This window comes from Aythya marila, assembly GCF_965140915.1.
Source record: "Aythya marila genome assembly, chromosome: 1".
Lineage (NCBI taxonomy): Eukaryota > Metazoa > Chordata > Aves > Anseriformes > Anatidae > Aythya > Aythya marila.
In genome coordinates, this window is record NC_139042.1 from 10823032 (window position 1) to 10848794 (window position 25763).

The window sequence follows — 25763 nt, forward strand, 5'->3', positions numbered from 1 at the left end:
AGCACTCCTCTTGGGTGGATAAACATAAAACCTGGAGATTGCCAGGAGTACAGCCTATCTTCAAAAGTCACATTTATGCTCAGGGACAGTTTAAGCCTTTAACAAACATTTAAAGATAAATCCTGCAGTAATAACACGAGGACAACAAAATGGTACATTTTTCCTAAAAGCACTTATGTAGACCCTGGAAAGATGCCCAGAAAGAGCCCAAGGCATGTAAACCAATGATAATATTTATATGTTCTTCAAAATAAGACAGTGCCTGTACTGTCTCATTAATAAGACTAGAGTAGTACATAGATAATGGTCACTGAGGATAACAACTTTCTGAAAAGGGAAATTGGAACACAGGCAGATAAAGGAAGACACTATAGGGCAAAAACTCTTCTTACAGGTGGATTATTATTCACTGGGAAAAAAAATGTTTTTGCACTGATCAATATAGAAAATGGGCATTTCCTTGGATAAACTTCCTTTTAAATTTCTGGAGGAGGGAAAAGAAAAATCAAGTAAACTTCTGTTTACATCAAGAAATAGTCTGCTCTGCAAATGTGAAATACTTTCCTATGGCAATGACAGAACTGCAAAATAACTATTCAGAAGTGATACTTCTCAGAAGACAGTCCTTCTTTGGTTCAAGCCATGAATCATCTATAGTTTGAAAAGAAACAGAACACCCCACATATCTTACATACCTTTCTACATTAAAAAAAATGTATCTGAGGTATGGCTTTTTTTTTTTTTTTTTTTTTTAATTGGTGCAGATAAGACTGGTGCAAAAAATCTACATGTGCACTTTTATGAAGATTCCAACCAAAATTATTTTAGTGTATCTAAGTGATTATAATTTGACATCCATAAACTATTTTAAACTGGAAAAATAAGTACCTAGAATAATTTATAGTGTTTTAAATAAACCAGTGCACATTTGTGTAGAGGTAAGTCTCAAAGAAGCAATATGCCATATATGTGCTGCTAGAATAGACAGAAACTTGCTCCACAATTTTTGCAGATTAATTTAACATAGGCGGGTTAACTCAAGACCTAATTCCTGAAAAACGATGGGGTATACCTCTCCCTCTGAGTTAAGGAAACACAGAGAGGAAGAATATAGCTACACGGTAACCTCTTCTGAAGATGTAGCTTCAACATCATTTTGGAAAGTGGGGCAAAACCTTGAAGCAGAAGGACCCAATGTAGCCCAGTTGGTCTGTCCCTGAAAAAAAATACAAAGCACAAGACCCTTTGGAGTTATGTCCACTGTGAGCAGCCCTAATTGTCAGCATGTTCAATGTGAACCCACTGATACACCATCAGTGGCACCTGGTAACTGTGCTTGCCATGCTGGAAGCCAGGCACAGGGACATGCAGGGCCTGTCCTCCTCTGTCCCATGCATTTTCCTTGTATTACAGAATCACACAGAGTCACAGAATGGTTGAGGTTGGAAGGGATCTCCAGAGATCTTATTTGATGCAAATAAGAGGCACCTGCCACTGTGGGACCTCAGACCAAGCTATACATCTCAAAATTAATTTCTGAAAAAAAAAAAGTTCATTCACACTCCACTGTCTACCCCCGCAGCTTGAAAGGAAAAACTGAAATGCATGTATTTTTCAAAGCTGATACATTTGGAGCTGTTACGTTGCATGTCCTGCCTGTGACTTTTGCAGTTGTCTCATAGAATCATGAAGGTTGCAGAAGACCTTCAGAGCACAAGTCCTGTGAGGAGTGGCTAAGGAAAGTGGGGTTGTTTGGTATGGAGAAGACGAGGCTCAGGGGAGACCTCATTGCTCTCTGCAGCTACCTGAAAGGAAAGTGTGGGGAGCTGGGGGTTGGCCTCTTCTTGCAGATAACTAGTGATAGGATTAGAGGGAATGGCCTCAAGTTGTGCCAGGGGAGGTTCAGGTTGGAAATGAGGAGACATTTCTTCTCAGAAAGAGCAGCCAGGCACTGGGACGGGTTTCCCAGGGAGGTGGTGGAGTCACCGTCCCTGGGGGTGTTCAAGGAGAGGTTGGACGTGGTGCTTGGGGACACGGTTCGGTGGGTGACATTGGTGGAGGGGGATGATTGGACCAGATGATCTTGGAGATCATTTCCAACCCTAATGATTCTGTGATTCTAAAATAATCTGGTCCAACCTTTCCTCAAACACCCCCAGGAGTGGTGACTCCACCACCTCCCATCCCAATACCTGTCTCCCCTCCCTTCCCTCTCCTCCATTCCCCTCCCTTAGGAGCCGGGGGCGTGGCCTAGCGAAGTGCCCGCCCCCCGCCTGTCCCGAGCCCCGTGAGGGGAGGGGCGGGGCGGGGCCGTGCGCGCGGCGCGGCCGTTAAAAGCCTTGCCGCCCCGCCGCCTGCCCAGTCAGCGGAGGGAGGGCGGCACGGGGCAGGTGGGGGTTCTGCGCGCCGGGCGGCGGCGATGCTGGAGAATGGCTCCCTGAGGAACTGCTGCGACCCGGGCGGGAGGGGTCGCTTCGGCTCGGCCGAACGGGAGGAGGAGGCGGCGGGCTCCCCGCGGCCCGCCTGGGTGGTGTCGGCTCTCTCCAGCGTGCTGATCTTCACCACGGTGGTGGACATCTTGGGCAACCTGCTGGTCATCGTCTCCGTCTTCAAGAACCGCAAGCTCAGGAACTCAGGTAAGGAAGGGGTCGAGCCCCCGGCAGAGGGCAGCGGGAGCCCAGGGGTCCCCAAAGCCTCCCCTCTATCGGGGCAAACAGCGTGCGCAGGGAGCTCAGCCCTGCCCAGCTGTGCCGTGCCCTGGCACTTAAGGAGGCGTTGCAGGTCATTAAGCGGCTTTTAATGAGGCGTTATGTAGTCTTCGTGGAGCTAAAATATTAAAATACCAGAAGCTAAGAGTGCCCGAAAGTCTGGGAGGAAGAAAGAAGTTGGTTAAAGCGTGGCTGTGAGGTGTGGGAGCTCACAGCATCCTTGGGACACCGTCCTCTCGGCTGCTCACCCAGTGCCCTGCAACCAGAAATAAAGTGGCTTTCTTCTCACTCGTGTCTATAGTTTTTGTGTGTGTGTATACTCTGAAATGTGGTTCCGTGTGTTTTAAGTGCTGAACTTTCTGCTTCCCTCCACCGCCTTATTTTGTCAGGTTCACCCACCTGCCCGGTGCTAGTGGGGTAGGGATTCTGTCCCCTGTCCCTGCCCAAGGTCTCATAGCACCAAGCAGCTGCTGTCTGCTGTTTCAGGTCCTAAAGACCTTGTTTCATGATGGGGGTGCAGGTCTGGGTGACAAAACCTTGCCTGAGCAAAGTCAGGTGCACGGGGGCTCTGCATTGTATCTGTTCAACTTCACACCTAATTAAACAACCGGGTGCTTCCTTACAGAAGGGAGGAGGCACTGGGGGCTTGAATTTCCCGGTTCTTTTTTTAGTGGGTTCCAATTCCTCCAGAGTACAGTGTGACTAGAGCACCTGCTAAGCAGGATTGTGTGCTCATGCTCTTGCTGGAGAGGGAGGCTGGTCCCTGGCATCAAATCCTGGCAGGGAGGGGGAGCAGAAGAGGGACTTTTGGAACAGCTTCATTTGCTCAAAGCTCAGCAGAGGGAGGGTTGAACTGGGAGAGTTTGCCTGGGAGAATAAGGTTCAAGAATGATCAGTGTGCTCCATGGCATCCTAAGACTCTTGAAATAAGACATGGCCTTATTATCTAATTCAAATATACACTAATTGAACTACTTCTGGGATCATCCCTCATGTGATGTCACTTGACCCTATCACAACCATCTCTTCATCTTTGATAAGTACCATGAAAAACATCAGGGAATCCCTTCTGTGTAATCTTCATGAAGTTAAATACCTTAAATAAACAGCCAGCTTTTAATTTGCCATCAGGGAGAGATGGGGAGATGGGTCTTGGGGATAAAGCTGAAAGAAGTTTGGTAAATGTTCAGAGGTCTTTCCAGAGAGAAATTCATAAGGAGGGAGCAGAGTGGTAGAGAGTTATAAGGGGCTGCAGGTGGAGTGATGGGGGAATGGGGAGATGGTGGAGATCTAAGGCAGTGCTTGGGAGCCCTTGGTCTCAGACAAGGAAAGAAGAATGGCCCACAGGTGGACTTAGAGTTGCTCCTTTCTGAGCAGACCAGAAACAATGTGTTAGCACTAGCAAGAGTATGTGGGAGAAAATGAAATGGTGAGGGGAAAATGATGTGCAGGGGGTTAGACTTGTAGGAAGCAGTATCAGTGAGCAAACAGGTGAAGCTAGTGTAATGATTGTGATAGGGGAGAGAGGGTCTGGATGACTGCAGAAACAAGGAGAAGCACCATGAACACCTGATTCTTTGAAGAAGTTAATGAGAGAGATTTTTAGATAGGTATGAGAGTATGGAACTTCAATTAAGCCAATGTTCTATAAGAAATAAATCAGGCAGCTCTGCCTGCTTCTGTAGTACAGATAATAATCTTCCCTTCAGAAAGCAAATCAGGGCTTTATCATACTTCCAGGACTTATCAACACTATTCTCTTCTAGGATTTCCAAAGAAACCTGATAATTGCAGACAATTTAATTATACATCACTCCCCTTAAAATCAAAGCATGGTCAAAAGCAAATCTATTTTAATGCTGTTATATAACATGAGACATGAGGATGGAGTGAAATAAAATGACCCACTACCCTTTCTGTTGGTAAGTATTATGCTCAGTAGGCGAGAAATGGAGAATGGGTAGAACTGAAGTTTGTAGAGATTGCTCATTCACTCCTTAAGCAGCGGGAATTTTGCCAGCCTTACAACAGGAAGATCATTTCATATCATGCAGAAGCCTCTTTCCCACATCTCAATGTTTTCGGAGGGGGAGGGGAGAACTTGTGCAGGCTCTTCTAAGTAACACACAGCATAATTGGTATGAATCAACATGCTTGTCTTACATAACTGCACCCAGCCTGCTTGTGAGAGGCTGAGCAATTTCTGATCTCTAAAAGTGACCAATTTTATAGAAATTATTGCTTTTATCATTTCTAATTTTAGAGGGAAAATAACTTGGTAAAAACCCTAGAAAATTAAATAAAACCTTGTATATCAGAGAGATTAAATAAATTAGCCTGTCTTTCTATTTGACATTGTGTACTGAATTTTCAGAAGAGACTATTGATTTTGGGTGTCTTCATTTAAGTATGCCTAATTGGAAGCAGCTTTTAAAGTGCTAAACTTTTCAAGTGCTAAAGTTCACCTGTGCTGAACAATCAAGCTGGATGGTCAAGTGTTCTGAAGGTGTTTCAAGTTCAAAATCATGAGATGATTTTAAGAGTTTCAGGACACGCTTGTATAGGCATAGCTATAGAACATTATAGGCTTGGGAAACAGCCTAACTGGATGCAATTCAGGAAGTAGGAACTGACCAGGCATCTCCTATGGGAGGGAGATAAAGCAAACCATTTGTATTTTAGTGGCCTTAAAGCCAGCAGAAAACAGTGAGGTGAGAATTAGGCACATTAACACCAATATAATTTCAAATAATTATGCAGACCTGGGAACTAATATTTATTAATCTTGGTGCACTGCCAAAGAATGCATTAGCAGAAAGTGATATTTCTAGTGCATTGTGTCAGCCCTCTTTACTCTCTTCCTCCACTATTTTCCTTTCTATATATAACTAACACAGTGCAATAGGACTGATTTCTTTTCAATGGCAAGATGATCTTACCATGGAAAATGAATTAAAATTCATGGGGTTTTGTTCCCACCCATATGAACACAGCTACATTTGCACGTTTGATTAAATAATGACTGTGTATGTGTGTGTGGCTGTTAGAGTTGGACATGTTACTCATATGCATAGACATCTGCATGAAATGAAACATTTTTACATATGTAATTATAATTTTGTACTTGTCTTTATACCAAATAAAAATGTTTTGTAATATAACCAAATGTTGTACTCTTCTTCCTGTCTGTTTCCCTCTCTGTATTCTTCACTCCATGTTTCTGTCTGTAATATAGTTTTTTCCACTGTTATACCCTGTTTCCAGTTATTCTTCATATATTTGACTACACCAGTTCTCTTTCCCTACTGTATGCCTTTCCTATTATTATTCCTGTGCAATGGGATAGAGGACAGCTGTCTGCTGGGAAGGAATTTATCTTACCTAACTTTAGAAGACTACAGTGGAGATACCTGTTTCTGAGCTTCTTCCTTTAGCATCCCCTTATAATCATGGGAGCGGAAACATAATTTTTAGTGCACAGTTCAGGCATGTTATTTTTTGACATCTGTTTGGACAACATGATTCAGCCCACAACATTGTTCATTAATCTCCACTAAATAGAATGAGAATGAAGACAGAATATCTCGGTGTAGATATCCACTTCAACTGATGAAATCAACTTATGATGGTTTCAGGTAGGACCACACTAAGCAGAACTTTTGTATTCCTGACTTCTTGGATCCTGGATCTGTAGATTTATTTTTCCTAGGACTGTGTGTATGGCCAGCCAGCCTTCACATTCTTTCTCACATTCAGGATCTCTAGCCTTGAAGCTACTCAATACTGAGGAATTCATGGGAACATGACTTCAATGTTCTCAAAAGTTCATTGAACCCAACACTTAAAATAAAGCTCTTTTATCATCTTATCACATTATAATAATTCTGTGGTTCAAGCTTTTTTTTTTTTTTTAATATAGTTTTAAGTTTTTGCTTATTAGTTGCTAATTTATAGTGGGCTTTATTTGTGGAACTAAAATTGTCGTTTAACTTGGATATATTATTTCTCTCCCTATTGAGAACTTTTATGCCATATTAATAGAAAACAAACAACTATTTCTCTCTCAGCCTTTGTTTTTCTACAGTAAACTAGCCAAATGCTTTTACTTTCCTTTATACACTCTTCATTTCCCTGATTGTCTCATACATTTCAATTCACCTATACAAGCTGAATTTATCTTTATTGAACAAGAGAGGACAGAACCGATAAAAATAACAAAGACGAAGTACCACCAATACTTTCACTGAAATAATATTGACATCTTATTCTGTTCTGTCCTTCCCTGGGTGGACAGAATAGACATGGTATGTCTTGATACCTGTTTTATGTGATAGCATCATATAGATAAGTCTTCTTGGTGCAGTAACTTGCTAATACAGGTTTTCTTTTTCTTATGTATTTTCAGTCCCCACAATTTCTTACCTGACCTCATACTATTATACTCTATCCACTTTCTACTCTTTTAATCCTCAAGGAAAAAAAAATATATTGACAATTCTCTATAGCAATGTGGGGTCCAAACTTTGTGTTACAATAGAAATTCATCCATTCTCTCTCTGTTCAGTGACCTAACTTTTCTGAAGTAAAGTTAGTCTAATGTAGGTTATCTCCCTCTGGTCCAGCAATTTTCTTTCATCACTGTCCAGGCAGTGGTAGCAGCAGAATGTGTGGTACCATGGCAAATATGCTTCCAAAGCTAGATCAGTTTAGAGCAGTTTTCCAGGTACAGAAAGTCCAGCTTTTATTAAGTAAAGATGATCAGATTACTTTGTACTGCCTCTTTTTATAAATTCACATTGAAATTTATACCATTAGCCTTTACCTGCATCTTTGTTTCTTCTTCCCTTCCAAATGTTGTTTTTATAGCCTTGTCTGCAGTTAAAGTCCAGAGATTAAAAAGCCCAAAGATTTCTCAATCCATTCATCCTCTCCAGCTAATTCCCCACCTAATTCAGGTGCCATGGTACCACATAGGATATGATCAGCAAATGGATCTTCCAGGGGGATTAGTAGTATTTTATTAATAAAGTTTTACAAGTATTAATAAGTTTTTCATTACTCCCTGATAATTGTTTACCCAACTTATTGCAAGGACCATTCATGCAAAATGGAACAGCAACTGAACCAGCACCAGGGAAGGAAGGGGGAGATGGGTACTAAAGTGTGGGAGCATCACAGCTGCAGGGGAACCATGGCAAAGCTGCTGTGAGGGTGCATGCAGAACAAAGCTCTCTGCCACAGGCTGGCAGAAATCAGGACTTCCCGACCAGAAAGGAGAACAAGAGAGCACTTTCATCCCATTTTCAAACATCCCACAAGTAGCTCTGTCCTGTCAGAGCCCATGACACCACCTCTAAGATAAAGGACATTAAAAAATTATTGCTATCAAGTATAATCAATCTTTCTGACCTGCAGACACTTTTGCTTTATTGCATGTATGATAATTCCTCACCTGACAGACTGCCTTGTCCCTAAGCTCACCATTACTGTCCTTTTTATAAACTGTAGCAAAATCTCTCTTCAGACCAGCCGCTGGTTTGAGTTGATTTTAAGTCTCTGTTCAGATTCTTTCTCCCCTGGTAACTCCTTTCTCCTCCTTCCTTTTATGTGTGGTGAGTGGGCACTTCATTACAAGTCTCTGCAAAGCCAATTGAGTTTAGGTTTTTGCCAGTTCCCACTTTATCCATATTATTCTCTCTAGAAGTTTTCTTTGGTGGAAATATCTTTCAGTTCCATCTAGCCTCTTTTCTTGTCCATGGTGTCTTTGCTGAGAAAACTTTTCCTGCATCTAGATATGGAACTTTTCCTTATATTTTTCCTTGTTTTGGATGCAAGTTCCATGTATTTATTTATTTGTATCTCCAATATGAAGAAATGCCAAGCTTCCTCCACATTCAAGTCCCTCAGGTCCTCAAAACAGTTGACTTCTCTTTCTTAAATATCTTGTTTTATTTATCCAAATGTGTGTTGTTGTTTGTTTGTTGGTTTATTTTTTAACAGAAGGAGTTTTGTTGGATATTTTCAAATATCCAACAAAGTCAAAGCAGCTAATGCTACAAAAAAAAAAAAAATGGAGAAAGTACAAAATGTGTTACTGATAGATTTAAACCAAATCCTAACACCTAAGGATTAGAATAAAATTCTAATCTGAAGTAGGTTATTGTACAACTGTAGTGTATTTTGTGTCTTCCTTCAAAGCACCTGGCAATACCATATTAGATGAGAGCTCCAAATATTTTATTATTTTTTTTAATCCTGTACAGAAAGTAGTCTATTTCTTGATAAACGAATAGGAAACATATCACCAAGATCAACTCCAAGATACTTCTATTTTAGAAAAAAATGTCAAGTTTTATTCTACTGGGTAAATAGAGCTATTGGTGTTCTTATCGTTAGAGGAAAGAGAATGATAAGCATCTAGTTGGACTGGGGAAATGTAATGGTTTACTTGAACCTGTAGGAGAAGAATCTAAGGATATATTTACACTGTGTGTTTCAGTTGGCACAAGCTTACGCTGCTCATGCTTTGAGCTAAAGGAAAGCCAAATGATGATGTAAGCGTGATGCTTTGCATGCAGTACCATAACCAGGCTCTCCATAGATCCAGCTGTAACACAGTCACACAGCCTTTTTTTTTTTTTTTTAGTATCAATTCAGTATGAGTAAGCTTGCTTTAATCTCCCTGAAACATACAGTGCAAACATATTCTCAGGGATAAGAAATTAGAAAGACCTCTTGGCAGCTGAGAATGCAAATTCCTATGTCTCTTAGCAGCACTCCCTGTGCAGCCAGCTCTCTCCTGGACTCTGGACAGGCTTTTCCTTCTCAAGACTCACTGACTGCATGAGGCGTGACCTCTCTGCAGTAAAGCTCTGTTCTTCGTTGGACCAGCAGAAGATCTTCAAGGATTTATGGTGCTCTTTGACACAACCAACCAGTGAGCTAAGAGACCAAATCTACTCACAGAGAGCCAGCACAGCTGAAGTTAAAAGGCCGTAATTTTTCAAGTATTCTTAGGAGACATATATTTACCAGGTGGCTTGAACTATTATATGGAGGTTGCTATGGGAGACTATAGTCAATTCATTAAATCAGTGACAAACCATGCTCTGCCTCTAGGAGTAAATCCTACTCCTACTCCAACTCAGACTTATTCTGAGTAACATTATCTTTAGATATGCTCCAGATTTTAGCTTCTTCTAAATTATCATTTAGAAGGAAGTACTGGTACCTAGCTTTAGAGTGTCAAATACATTAATTTATTCCCAAGAATACCTATGACAACAGCCATATTATCCGGAGCTGATAAAATGAAACCTTTTTCTCCTTTGTGGAGAGGAAGAAAGGCTACGGTAGCATACATCTTTCTAAAAATCAGTCTGAGCAGTTGCTCTGGTCTTAAACTTCCACCTTCATATGGGCATGAAACAGATTTCCAGCAAAAGCTAACAAAAATATGTCTAAATCACTGTGGGTGCAGCTTCATTGTGCTCTTTAACGAGAGTAGCTACTTTGGCAGCTCTGGAGTCCTGCTGGCCTCGATACTGGTAGCGAATGAGCTGTATCGGTCAATGTTTTCCTGACATTGCAGCTGAGTATGGAACAGTCATGTCTCGGTATGACAAGTGATGACGTTAGCCTAAACACATTCATTGAACGGCATTATTGATTGCTGGTATCTGGACTGCTGGGATTCTTTCTTAATTATTTATTATTTATAGAGATGTTTGATTATACTGTCTAATAAATTCTGCTTACACTATGTCTAGAGAAAAAACATACCAATTCTCACAAAGATACTAATTTTCTTCAGCCACTATTTATGGACTTGAACTGGGCTAATTTTCAGTGTTTAAATGCCCATATGAAGACTATACCAATATTGCATCACTTCCACAAGCATCATATTCTTTCTGCTATAGAACAACATCTGTTCATCTGTTCTGTTAGACTGCTGTATTTGCACAGTGAGCGCAACACCTGCTGTCAGGAAATCACATGCAGCTGCTGGAGTTAGCAGTATGGCTAATAAGAAATAATATCTGCTTAATACATGGGCCTTGTAAATATCATTATGTTAACAAAGTATAAATTCAGAGCTAACATTGAAGAGTAAAATATATTCCTGTATAAAAGACAGGGACCTATAAAGGACATCCTCATATCTCCAAGGTTGCTTAAAGCCTGCCTGAAATTCTCAGTGTCCTCTCATACTAAAAACAATTATTTTTTTTTCCAATTATATCAGTATACACAATATTTAATTTGAGTTCAAATAGTGAAAAGGACATTATGGTCATCACATACGAATATTGTTATCTGATCAATCTAGGCATTTTTATTTCCTTCTGTCTCATAGCTTGGACAGTCCTTTTCATTAAAGTAAAAATAATCTACTTTACTGAATGTTATCTGCATAGTTTAGAAAGAATGTAGCTATTTAATCTAGTCACACTGTGATCCTGCCTGTGGTGAGGTTCATCAGCAATGTAGTCTTTAGGGCTCTTTTTTAGGATGTTCTTACAAGTAGTCAACTCTATTCAGCTTTTCTACTGACAAATAAGAGAATGTTCTATTAGGACATGATGCTTCACTTCAAGATCAGGCAAGATACGTAGGTGGTGTAGTCACTACGTGCCGACTGGGAGTTATTTATGTGAACTACAACTTTTGGTTCTGAAACACTCTTGTGCACCTAAGTTGAAGATCGAGTGTTCCAGCAAACTCATTTGAAGTCGGGTGTTACCCACTGGAATGCACAGAGTGCAAACTGTAGATTGTTAGAGAGGAAAAGTTTCACACAGCACCTTAACTGGAATTTCTATCTCCACTTAGACAAACCATCTGTGACTGAATCTGCAAATGCAGTGCAGCCTGCAACTTTAACACACCTTTGTACATCCTTCCATGTTGTCCTTTAAAAATAAACAGCCATCTTTTTTAGATTCTCAGGTATAGTTAATTCCTATATTTTCTCAAAAGAATCTCAGCAAATCCATTCTGATGTAGTAAAATGTACAGTAATTGCTACTACACTGCTCTGAGATAAAGCCACTCATCACTGCAGGCATTTTTAGCCTAATTCGTTGAGATTGTTATCAGTTCTGGGTTCTGGCTTGAGGACCCCATCTCACATAGCCAAGAGCTAAGAAAGGCAGGTGTCACCCACCATATCGGATGTAGAGATTTGCACAAGGAGTCAGCAGTACCCAACAACTTCTGGATAAGTATGAAATGAAGGTAATAGATTTCCCAGTGTTGGATGTCAAGCTGTTCAAAATCTGTAGCCCCACATCACAGCTACGTGCAAGATTGCTTAATTCCATTATGTACAGACTTCAAATTTACAAAACCCAGATGTCAATCTCCTTACACAATTAATACTTCTATACATTCTGAAGCAAACAGATTACTTTTTCCAAAGCCTTCCTACAGACACCAGATAATTACACTATCCAATATGTAGTAGCTCCACCAAAGTTTTTCATATTTTCTATTTTCAGTAAATGCTCTTGAATTCTCTGTGCTTCATACATGAAATGTAAATAAAAATAGTCTGCCAAAGACTGAGAGAGAAATACTTCAGAAACTCTAAGAAATGTGACTGTGTATTCTCTTTTACCCTCAAACACTGCCAGTACCACTGAGGCCAACAGAACTTATTCGAAGAGTTGAAATTGTTTCTGCGTCACTTCCAGAAATTTTATTTGTAATAATAATGTACAAGACAGATCTGTGGGTAGCATCAGCCTATGAGAACACGTGACATTTCTAATTATTTTCCTGTTCTTGGGTGTTATTTTTTAGGTTAATTATATCGTATCCTAAGCAAAGTTTGACTTAATTAATGCTTGGAAGACAAGCAGTCAATAAAAATACAGGATGCTATAAGAAGGTAACACTTTTGATTCAGCATTAAGGTAATGAATAGTAAATTAACGGATCGTGGAAAACATTTCCATACATATGATGGACAAGAAGATGATTGGTAGTAACCAGCTTGGATTTACAAGTGCCTAATTATGCTTATCCAATCCTCATAGCCTTCTACAAATACATGTTTAGCTTGGTGAATGAAAAGAGAGCACTAGACTTTGTCTATCTTGACTTTAGTAAGGATTTGGACATTCTTTGATAACATATTCTTAAGACTAGCTGGGGTTAGATAAGTGGGCAGTGAGGTGGATTGAAATGAATGACTGAACCCAGAGGGTTGTGATCAGTGGCAAAAAATCCAGTTGGAGACAAGTCACTACTGGTGTGCCCAGTGGTTCACTGAGATAAATACCCTAATATCTTTATTAATGACCTAGAAAATGAGGCAGAGTGTACCCTCAGCAAATTCATGGTGCACAAAGATGATCAAAGTAGCATATGTGAAGGGGTTCTGCAAACTGGGTATGCTGAACCTAGCATTTGAATATCTAGATGAGGTGAGAAATTCTGGCCCTGCCCAAGCCAGTGGGAATTGGTTTTCAAAAGTCTTTTTGCTCAGATCTGGTGCTTCTTCCCGTTTTCTGTGCAGCCCTCACCACACTCCACCCCCAGCCTCCCAGGTCTGTAAATTTTTGCTGGTACAGATTCTCTGTTGGTCTCAGACCTTTATATCCAAACAGAGACTGTTCAGATTTTACTGTCATAAGGAATGCGAGGAAAGAAGCACAGTCAAAACAATGCTCAAAAACCTGCTCTAATCTGCACTAGGACCTGTTATTCTGACCAAGGAACTCCATCTCTTTGTTAGTATGTCTTTTTTCCTACCTATATAATAAATGGTAGATTCTTAGGTGACCTCTGCTATTTAGTAGATCAATACTTTTTGTCTTCCCCCCATTCCCTAGTAAGAACAGTAAATGTGCTGTATACCTGCTCCTACCTGGATCAGGTACCTTACTGGAGCAGGTTACCCAGAGAGCCTGTTGAGTATCTATGACTGGGGACAGTGAAAACCTGGCTGGACAGAGCCCTGAACAACCTGCTGTAGGAACCTTTCTTTGAGAAGGTGGCTTGGACTAGATGATCTCCAGAGATCTCTTCCAACTTCAATGATTCTCTGGTTATAAGCTTATGTCTACTACCTTCACTTAACTAGCTCACCAATATCATGACTCATGGGCTCAGAACAAACTGAGTGTATTTCCAGTCTTTTTGCAACACTTTTAGCATCTCAGAGGAAAGACCTTAATTCAGGAAGTGATCATTATACACTTTGTTTAAATTGAGTTGAAGCACAAACCAGCCAATGCTTTAGAAGAGAATATATGATCACTTTTTATAAAAGCATTTTATTTACTCATCAGTTTAAATGTTGTTTACAAACCTATGAGTATCATTATAAGATGAATCATGTCAGCGTACTTTACTTTAAGACCTTGTTTCCAAAGAAGCAGATGGCACAGACTGACAACATCTTCTGAAGATATTCAACTCCATATGCATGTGCAGTGATGGGGCCTTCTAAAATACAAGAACAAGAAGGGTAAGAGTTTTCCTTACTGAAAGGTTTATAATGGCTCTTTTAATCAAGTGTCATCTATTCAAGGTAGTACTAGATGATCTCAGAGGTCTTTTCCAACCTGAATGATTCTGTGATTCTGTGATTTTCTTCTTTGTCAAAATAGGAAACAGGAGAGAAAAAAATAGGGATTTAAAAAGAAAGAAAGAGACAAAGGAAGGAAGGAAGGAAGGAAGGAAGGAAGGAAGGAAGGAAGGAAGGAAGGAAGGAAGGAAGGAAGGAAGGAAGGAAGGAAGGAAGGAAGGAAGGAAGGAAGACAAGGTCATACTGAAGGGACTCCAGAGAATGTTAGAAGCATTGGCAACTTTTCAACCTGCATGATCCCAATATTAGATGTTTCTAGACATCATGTTTACTGAAGTGTATCAGATACCATTTTTAATAATTCCAAGACTGCCTTAGAATCCCCCACCATGTCTGAACTCAGGAACCCCTAAAAATATGTAGCAGCAATAACTACTTTAGATTTGATTTTTTTTTTTTGCAGCTGTAACTAGCTTGCATGTGCTTGTTACTGGTTGTGCATCTGTCACACACTGCAAGTTATAGAATCATAGAATGGTTTGGTTTGGAAGGGACCTTAAAGATCATCTAATTTCACCCCCCTGCCATGGGCATGTACACTTTCCACTAGAGCAGGTTTCTCAAAGTCCCATAAAACCTGACCTTTATTAGGAGTCCTGCAGAGTAGTTGACTAAATCTTCGTGGAAATTACCACTAAAAGTCTTGATCTGAATCAAGTTTTAGGCTTCAGGGTTTTGGTTTGTTTTATTATTATTATTATTTTTAACAAAAGAACACACTAAAAGTGCTATGCATTTCACTTTTTGTATATGAAATACAACATAGCGTTGGAAGACTAAAAAAAAATGTACATTATTAACAAAAATAGGTTATCTAGCAATTTATAGGGTCTGACTAGATTGCACCCATAGTGTTTTACAGCTTTCCATATTGGACTCTTTGTCAGCAGCAAAGAGTGTCACTGAAACCTAGTGTCCTCTTCATAAAAGTAGGGATATTGATACAGACCAGGGTCATACCTAGCCTTATACATTTTCTTTAATTGTAGATGTAATCAAATACTCAGGGAAAAAATAAGAACAGAACAACCATAATAATATTTCCCCTCTATGCTCTCAGTTTGTGCTTCCTTGCAGCTCAAAGGATTTACTGAACCTAGTATGTTCTATCTGTTCAGTGACCTTCGATTTATATCTCTTTCAAGTACTTTTCCAACCTTCCCTTGAATATAAGTAAACTTTCTGCATTTGCAAGTTCCTCTGTTAAGGAGTTCCACAAGCTTACTACCTATTGCAGCAACCACTCCTTCTGTCTGCTTTGAACCCTACTAACTTTACTTAATAGCTCTGATTCTTCTGTCGCCCCATTCCTCTGTACCAGTAACCCACTGTGGTGTCATTTTGGAGCAGTATGCTGGACAGGCACACATTTTTTTGCAGGCTGTGCCTAATAGAGTTGGAATTATCCATTAGTGAAGAAAAAGGCTCATGAACCATGAGTGTTCTTCCAAAGTTCTGTTTTGGGAGAGTACCTGCATCTGTCATCTCAGTTTCCCACCTGTTAAGTCATAAGATTTTTTTTTTTTTTTTTTTTGCTTTCACACAGAGTGATGAAGAGCACTCTACAGTATAAATGATATCCTGTGTGTTGTGGTTCCAGGGTGGAATTCTTGATTATAATCTAGAGAGAGACATGCAGGCTAACCCCAGAAGAGCAGCAGTGCTGGTGAGTAACGCACTGTTTCGGGATTATGGGAGACATAGTCTCAAGTCCTTTTACAAAGAAAGGGTCTTCTACCATTGAAGTGTTCTAACCACTAAGGCAATAGCGGATTCTCTAGAAGAGACTGTCTTGCATCTTTGGCTTTCCCTTTTCTCTCAGAAAAAACACACAGTACTAGGAAAGTTTATTCAGTCTTAGGAAGTATCAGAAACTCAGAAAAATATTTATCACCCCATAAATGTACTATCTGAGTAGTGATCAGATTTTTGCTCTGGAAGAACAAACTTTTTTTTTTTTTTTTTTTTAGTGTTAATGCAGTACAATTTCTTGTCTCTGGTTTGGCTAGCTCTGGTGCAGTAGGTGGCAACAGAGAGTCACCAGCGTCCCTACCTGTTCTGAATAATTGCACCAGAGAAACCACAGACTAGTAAAATTACAAACCTATGGGTTACAAAACTCAAGCATTTACTAAATTTTTAACAGCACAGCATTATAAATATTTTTTTGAACCTGCAGATGGCAAACTCAGAACAGGTACTAGTGATCTAGGTCACTAGTAAACTACTCAGAAACTACTCAGATCAGGTACTAGTTTAACCACAGGGAGAAGTCTGGGCATGCAGAAAAAACTGAAGCTTTGCTCACTTGAATTATATTAATACCTAGCTGCCCAGCATGCCAAAGTCATGATCTCCAAGAAATACTAATCAGCAGTTCAAGTTAGGTGCCTCTTTTCATCATGACCATGTTGGCAATTGAGACCTATAGCTTACTGGCCTAAAATTCAACTCCTTCAAATGTAGCTTCCAGCTTCAATTCACAGTTGCAAATGTGGAGCCAAGAAGACCAGTCTGTCCCAGTCCAGCAGTCTGCTGGTCTCTAAACTACAATCTCAAGCTACGTTTTACATTCTGAGCTTCTAATCCTGTGAATCCTGTATTCTTTACATTGGAGCACATCTTGAAAAGAAGTGTACAGAGCATTCTCCACTAAAATAAAATAAAGTCAGGTGTTCATATTGTTTTATCTGAAAATGAGGAGTGCCTTTCTCATATTCTGCATGACAGCATGAAATCAGATTGGAAAAAGCATTGTCGAGAATGTGGATGGCTAGGGTTTAAACCCGATTTGGTCTAGATTCTAGACTTTTGTGTGAAAACTACTGGGGAACACAAACTTCTGACTTTCAAGGTATCTAAGCCTGAATTTCTTCTGAACAGAAAGCTCTCTTAAAGCCCATAGGGAGCTTCACATGAAAAAGATAACTCCTACAGTAAATATTCTCCTTCTGTTCTGCATATAATACTCCTAGAAATATTAAAGAAATTTCCTTACACATAGCATAAAATAATTCAAATACACTAAAGTCACCAAATATTTTAAACAATTTCAGAGAACATACATTTCCTAAAAAGAAATAAGCTGAATGTTCCATTGGTCAAAAGTCCAGCCACAATTCACTGTTTATGTTTTTTTTTTTTATTTGTTTGTTTTGCCAGAATCTCCAAAATACTGCAGTTCTAGTGAAAACTTATCACCTGTCCCTTCCCATTACATTTAGATCTGCAGTATGTCCCACAAATGTGATATCACAAAACAAAACTACAAAGGAGTGCATCACTGCTTTCAAAAAGTCATATTCAAAGAAAATAAAAACCTGTCCGACACTTTCTCGAAACATTATGGTAAATCTTCTGTTAGTAACACATTGTTGAACGTTACACTACATTAACACTTCTCAGTAAATCAAAGATTACCATATTGACTTGTATTGTCACAGGGAATTCAAATGTCAGTCTGTGAAAAACTTAATCTACTATTTCACCTGCTGCTAGTGTCCACTTCTGCTGGCTTCATTCCTACTGATATGAGTGGAGTTTCATCTGCATTGGGCAGTCAGGATTATACAGTTCACTGGGTTAAGATCTGGCAGAATGGCCAGGTTCAAAGTGTCATTGTGAATGCAGTTCAGTACACTTGGCAGCTGGTCTCTGGTGTTGCTCCCAAGGGCTCAGTATTGGGAACAGTTTTGTTTAATATTTTTATTAGTGATCTGGATGAGGGAATTGAGTGCACCCTCCAAAAGTTTGTGGATGATACCTAGTTAGCCAGCACTGTTGATTTGCTTGAGTGTAGGGAGGCTCTGCAGAAGGATCTGAATATGCTAAATCAATGGTCCGAGTCCAGCTGTGTGACATCCAACAAGGGTAAGTGTTGGGTGCTGCTTCTGAGGCACAACAACCCTGTTGGGAATTGGCATACAGGGCCTGGACATGAGTCCGTGGAACAATTGTTCGATCTGAGCTTGCCTTAAGCAACCAGGAGTAGGCCTTAGAAAATCTCATGGCCTGCTGTAGCTGAGCAAACCAAGCTACCAGAGTAATTATGAGAAGCTCCCACGACAATGATTGCCACATTGCCCAATTGAGGAATTCAGAAAAATATTGTTACCAGCAGCTGGCTTCAAGGACAAGGTCTACGTGACTGCTAATCACAAGGGGGGTTGTTTTCTTGCAGGTGGAGATGTTTTCTTCTAGTTGTTTGTCTGAGTGCTTTTGACCACTAATCTTGTGTGAAACACTGTCCGCCCCTGTTAAGTTCACTATAAAAGTTAGGCTATTCGGGCAATAAAATGAAGCATGATCTGACTCTACTGGTGTCTGTCGTGCTTTCGGCCGTGCTTCCTCTAACACAACCCCATGCAGTGGAATGGGCATGGGGAAGAGAGGCTGGAAAGCTGCCTGGTGCTGGTTGACAGCCACCTGAACATGACCCAGCAGTGTACCCAGGTGGGTAAGAAGACCAAGTTTTCTGGCTTGCATGAGAACTAGTGCGGCCAGCAGGACTGTAGAGGTCATTGTCCCCTTGTATATGTTACTATTGAGACTGCATCTTGAGTACTGTGTTCAGATTTGGACCCCTCACTGCAAGAAAGATGTTAAGTTGCTTGAGTGTGTGCAGAGAAAAAAAAAAAAATAAAGGACTAAAAATTTAGTTATGAGGAGTGATTGATGGAATTGGGTTTGTTTAACCTGTAGAAAAGGAGGCTGAAGGAAGATCTTATCACTCCCTACAACTACCTGAAGGGAGGCTGCAGTGAGTAGGGTGTTGGTCTCTTTTCTTAGCTGACTAGTGATAGGACACAAGACAGTGGCCTCAAGTTGCATCACAAGAGGGTTGTACTGGATATTAGGAAGAATTTCTTCATGGAAAAAGTGTTTAGATATTGGAACAGGCTGCCAAGGGAAGTGGTAGAATCTCCATCCCTGTAGGTGTTTAAGAGATATGCAGATGTGACACTAAGGGACACGGTTTAGTGGTGGGACTTGTTAGGTTGGGTTGATGGTTGGACGTGGTGATCTTGAAGATCTTTTTCAACCTAAATGTTTCTATGATTCTACGATTTATTCTTCCTAATACATGGTGAGAAAAAAAAAAAAAAAAAAAACAACAGGTGATTTTAAACAGATTAAGAGGCTGGTGCTTAAATACTTTAAAAAATATACTGCAAGATCTTAAATATATTTAAAAATACCAATCAAATAAGCCAAAAGTAGAGAGAAAAAAGAAAAAGAAAAAGAAAAAAAAAAAAAAAAAACAGTGAGGAAGATGAGACATCCACGTTCTGTTTATAAGTTCCAGTTTAATTTGCTTGATATTAACCATGTAATGCTCTCTCTTCTGTGGTTGGTTATGTCCCAGAACAGCACTTGCCAATCCAAGGCTGTTAGTATCTGCAGTATCCCATGAACAACAGAGAATGAAATCATGGTGTAGGTTTAACACTCAGTCCCTGTTCCCTTTTCCTTCATCTGGGACGTAAGAAGCATCAGCATCAGCCTGTCTCCAGGAGCAGCTAACATCTCCTGGCATGCTGTTTGATCCAAATTTACTGGGAGCATCTTAGAAACAGAAACAAAAATGACTACCTACCTGGTGCCCGTTCTTCAGTCCCTCCAGAGTCATGTTTTGCTTTCCACATTGGGGTCTGGAAAAGGTATTTAGGCTTGGACCTAAAAAGATGACCATGCACAAGAGAAATTCCATGTAACAGAGCTACATAGTTTCTGTTATTAATTACAGACAAGGGGAGATTAAGGAGGGACAGTCATTTTGGCTGAAGGACTGCTTGCTTTCTTCAGATTTTTGCATATGCCTCCTTGATCTCCATCCATGTTGGTTTAGACTCAAACAATAGATCAAATCAGCCACTTGTTGTAATGAATCCTGGCTAACATGCCTCGGGGGTAACACACTCATTTCTCCTTGTTTGATGATAAAATTTGCTCTTTTAAAACTTCCGGGAGCTGTGAAAGGGGCTTAGACTTTGATTTATATTTTTTTTCTTTTACATCCAAGCATAATTCTAGGAATTGTTTTTTTATTGCTATTGCTCTTGTTATATGGACCAAATGTTTTCAACGATTCATGTTCTTGTTAATAAGAGGTCTTTATTTATTTTATCTTTAATGGTCTGATTAATGACTCCTTCAAGTCTATGGCAATTTTCCCATTAACTTCAGCAGTCATTAAGGAGACTTAAAAGGCAGATAATTTATACCAACAGTAAAGGAAATAACATTGAGTTCAACATTATAGAAATAACATTTTGTTTCCATTTCTGGTAGTCAGAAACAAAAATTGTAAGCAACCAGCAACTTTCATACCATACCTCATGTCAGGATCTTCATTAGAAAGAGGTGATATCACAACTGAGGAGGGATTTTTTATGCAAGTGGAATATAACTTGCAAAACTTTGGAATTCCGATTGAGACTGTAAAAGATATTTTTCCCCTTTAATGAATTACAGGAATGAAATAAAGGATTAGACACACCTTGTGTATTTTGTGACCATTTCAAAAAACAGCAGAAAAAAAAATATTGTATACACTTAGTGTTTATATATAAGTAACTTACAGGTGGATTAAACAACACGTCCATGAAGTGACACCTTGTGCCTTTGACTAGAAGGCTGTCTACAAACTGTGCCCTGATGCTGTCTTTATACACCAATCACAACTAGAAAGCTATCAGAAGACTTCCAGAACTCTCTTTTTCAGATTATTTTGAGGACAGGTTATGAGAGTCCAGCAAATTAATAAAAAAAGGGGGTTGAAGAGTGAGCTAGCACTAGAGATATGCCTGGACAGTCTGTCAGTCTAACATTTTCTTGAGAATATCTATTAGTGTGAACTTTTCCAAGGAATGATCAAGGAGTGATTTTTTAAAATGACGAAACTCCTATTTGCATCATTAAAGTCAAGATCTTACTGGCTATTTCTTGCAATTAAGTGGCCTTTCCATTCCATTGAGCAAATGTGTTTCTTATAAATAAATATAATCTTCTATCTGATGAAAATGAAATCTAGGAGTTTAATCTGTTGGGTAAATTAACAAACAATAATAATCATTCCAACTAGATGAGCACTCTGTGGTTTCTATTTTGTTAAAGATAGCCAAAAGTTTCCTCTGATTAACTTATCAATATCATTAAAGTCATTCCAAATGCTGCTTCTTAGGTATACCAAGGAACATTTACTTTCTCCAAGCACTTAAAAGGCCTCTAAGACCTTTGGTTTCCCAAAATGTTGATGACATTTCTGATGAATTAGTTTTTTTGTTTGTTTGTTTGTTTTGTTTAGTTTTTCAGATTATTCATTTCAGTAATATAATATTAAACTTCATTCTGCAGTAAAACATGTAGAAAGATAGAAAAAAATAAAAAATAATAAAAAAATAAAACACTTTTGATCTTACTTTGTGGTGCACAGTGAAAACACACAAACTTGTGAACAGCTGTAAAAATGACAGATTGCTTGAGGTCTTTATACATATTACAATATCTTTCTTCTATGTTGCAAAGTGGTATATTTTTGACAAGTTCATTGCTAACTGCCCCTATTCATGGTAGATGGAATTTTCAAGAAGTTCTAAACTACATACATGATTTAGAAATTCACTTGCCTTTCAAATATGGTTGAAAGAGCGGCTTGCTCAGTTGATTTTAACTGAATACTTACATTTTAACTATTAGGTGATGCTAGGAGGCCTGAGGGATTTAATAGATTAATTTTAGCATGCATTCTTATAAAAAACAGAAAAAAAGAAAAAAAGAAAAAAAAAAAGTTTGTTTCTCCTGACTTCTTTATTTTCTACTGTCAGATACAGTAAGAAAAAAGGGCAAGAGTAATCCTTGTTGCTGTGATGTAAGTATATGCTGGTAAAGATGCCCCTGCTCCTTTGTTAGCGTTATATTTTACCATAGTTTTCATATGGCTAGAAAAGACCTTCAAAGTCATGTTTCATCCTTCCTGTGCTCAAAACAGGGGTCAGCTGGGCCAGTAGGCCAGTGCTGAGAACTGTTTATTTAACTTTTTCTTACAACTTCCAACAGCAGGCATAAAGCAAGATGTTCCAGCACCACCTTCTTCATGCCATTAAAATATCTTTGTCCAAGTCTAGACAGGCATCTTTGTTGTAAATGAAGATTGTGCTCACTGCAGACATGGGAATATATTACATCCTTCCTTTTTCACTTACTTGAAGTTTGTTATCATCTACCCCTCATTTTTTTTTTCTGTATTTTTTTCAATCTTTCCTCACAGATCAAAAAACTAATAGATATTTGCTTTGCTCTAAATTAGCTCTAGCTAGGGTTTACCATGTCAGTGAATTGTAGCTGTGAAAACACTTATGTGGCCTTGAAAGTATAAAGAGAGTGAGAGACAGGCTGCCAAATGTATAACAAGGCAACTTCTAAAACTGTACACCTGTCTTGAGATGAGCTGAGTTTCTGTGGCTATGCATTAATAATCCTGTTTTCCATTAAGTTCCCTATCTTGTGTGGAAATTCTGATGCTCACCCCTTTCCTAAACTGTATGATAGAAAGAGGGTTCCCCATTCTTTCATTTTGATTAAACAACGTACAGATGCAGAAGTGAGTGGAAAAAAACAGTATACAAGTGAAATTCTGCCATTTTTAAAACAGTAATCCTACAGGGTTCTGCCTCCTTATCCACAGCAGTATTTCTGTGCTTCAAGTTAAATGTATGGAGAATATCTGGTTTGATGAGGACTAGAAAGCTCAGAATTTGTAGGATTAATCACCTAATTACTCTTTTCAAAAAATAGTGTTGCCCACACAGTTTCAAAAGGTGTTGTGTCTTTTGCACTTCAGTTCATGCTGTGAAGGATTTGAAGCAAAAATTGAGTTTGGGAGCCAGAAATATGTTTAATGCTACCAAGAATCTAAAGTTCATACCACTCCTTTCTGTCTCCTGGGAAATTCGTAGAGAGTTATTTCCTATTTTTCCAAGAAAGCAAGGGGGACACTACTTGCCATGGTAAGAACCCGATTTTTCAGGAACATTGTTGAATATCTCACTGTTTTATTAAAGTTACTTTAAGTACAGCATCCAGAAGTTTCAAACTGATTAACAGCTCACCATTTAAAGACAGACAGTAAATTTCAACCATATCACTAAAATCTCTTTGAATATAATCAGCAGAAAATGATCTGAAGGCTCCTTCTATGCATTCGAATACTTTCTTTCTCTTGTAATTGCACATTTTTACCATGTGCATATAATTAAACATGCCTTTCTACATGAGATAATGAAGACAATTCACTTTTCCTTAGTCAATCCACTGGCAAAATAACTGCAGGGTAGGCCATTCATGCAGAAAATTTCTATATTACAGTTTATTGTGTAGCAATTCAGGATATACTTAAAACAATGCATTCTTCTAATCTCTGTAGATTTAGCCTTTATGTATTCTTCCCTTTGATAACTGTCAAGCCTGTTAGTTTTCCAGTTATAGGTTAGAATGACATAGTAACCTGCCCACCTGGAGCAATTTAGACTTTTTTCTTTTTCTCCTTTTCTATCCAGCTGCAAAGTTAGCAATACCGAAACACCTCAGCACGTGCTTATGTAATGGCTCATTGATGGTTATGTTTATTAAAGATCAAAATAGAAAGGAGAGTATAGTCCAGTCACCAAAAGATCTGAAACATCCCGTTGCCGTAGCTATTTCTGTGGTGGTCTAAGTTGAATGACAAAATTATTTCCCCTACAGACCTATTGGTGCTATACAGCTGCTGTTTGCTGACATCATCAATAATTTAATATTGCAGATATCCAAAATAAAGTAACACATTTTTTTCTTGTTCACAACTACACTTGCTTACAGACTTATGTCTATGTATTTTTCTTTTTTCCCTAGGTAACGCATTTGTGGTGAGCTTGGCTTTGGCTGACCTGGTCGTGGCCTTGTATCCATACCCACTGGTGCTCTTAGCTATTTTCCACAATGGATGGACTTTGGGTGAAATGCACTGTAAAGTGAGTGGCTTTGTGATGGGACTAAGTGTAATAGGCTCCATTTTCAACATCACTGCAATTGCAATAAACCGATATTGCTATATATGTCATAGCTTTGCCTATGATAAAGTGTATAGCTGCTGGAACACAATGCTCTACGTCTCCTTAGTCTGGGTATTAACAGTAATTGCAACTGTACCAAATTTTTTTGTTGGCTCTTTAAAGTACGATCCACGCATCTATTCATGCACATTTGTTCAGACTGCAAGCTCCTACTATACAATAGCTGTTGTGGTAATTCATTTCATCGTCCCTATCACTGTTGTGAGTTTCTGCTACCTTCGAATTTGGGTTTTAGTGCTTCAAGTTAGAAGACGAGTCAAGTCAGAAACAAAGCCGAGACTGAAGCCAAGTGACTTCAGAAACTTTCTTACCATGTTTGTGGTTTTCGTGATTTTTGCCTTTTGCTGGGCACCTCTGAACTTCATAGGACTGGCAGTAGCCATCGATCCTTTGGAAATGGCACCAAAAGTTCCTGAATGGTTATTCATTATAAGCTACTTCATGGCCTATTTCAACAGCTGCCTTAATGCAATAATATATGGACTTCTTAACCAGAATTTTAGAAATGAATACAAACGAATTTTAATGTCACTGTGGATGCCAAGGCTTTTCTTCCAGGAGACATCCAAAGGAGGAACTGATGGCCAGAAGAGCAAGCCTTCTCCTGCTTTAAATAACAATGACCAAATGAAAACTGATACTTTGTAAGTGTGTGATAGTCAATGCAAGAGTCTGTCATCGAGAGCTCCAATAATATAGTTATAATGTTCTCATCATTCTTGCTTGCTTGGGGGCTTTTCATTTGGATAGCACTTTGTGACTGTAATGTTGTCTTCTTGATAAAGCACATTGCTCTCAGCTCGTAATTTATACAAGATATCAATTGAAAATACATTTCAAAATTAAAGTAACAAGTGAGTGCAAGCTGTTTTAGTTCTGAGAGCTGAATTCTGCTCCAAGACATGAGGCATTTTTCTCTCCAGGAGGAGCTTTGTGTGCTTTACCAAAGGTCGGGATTCAGGTCTTACAAGGTGCAGTGAAGGTACTTGTCTATGGAGACACCAGCTTGTGCAAATTAGTATTCTCCTTACTATTGGAACTGAACAGAGCCAGGCTCTTTTCAGTGGTGCTGATTGCCAGGACAAGAGGCAATGGGCACAAACTGATACACAGGAGATTCCTTCTGACCAGGAAGCACTTCTCTACTGTGCAGGTGACAGAGCACAGACACATGTTCCCCAGAAAGGTTGTGGAATCTCCCTCGTGAAGAATTTCAAAAGCTGCCTGGATGTGCTGCTGGGCAGCCTGCTCTGGCTGTCCCTGCTTGAGCCAGGGTTGGACCAGATGGACCCAGAGGTCCCTTCCAACCCCAACCATTCTGTGATTCTGTGAAAGGGTGAAATA

The 25763-nt window shown here is 39.3% G+C and overlaps 1 protein-coding gene across 1 annotated transcript; it reads left to right on the forward strand.

Annotated features, from left to right (window-relative positions):
- Positions 1-2419: 2419 nt before the first annotated feature.
- Positions 2420-25067, forward strand: MTNR1B (melatonin receptor 1B; the record flags this gene model as incomplete). The annotated part of the gene is made up of 2 exons (XM_082757620.1): positions 2420-2636; positions 24199-25067. The coding sequence occupies 2 exons, from the start codon at positions 2420-2422 to the stop codon at positions 25065-25067; spliced, it is 1086 nt and encodes a 361-aa protein (XP_082613746.1).
- Between the last annotated feature and the right edge of the window lie 696 nt (positions 25068-25763).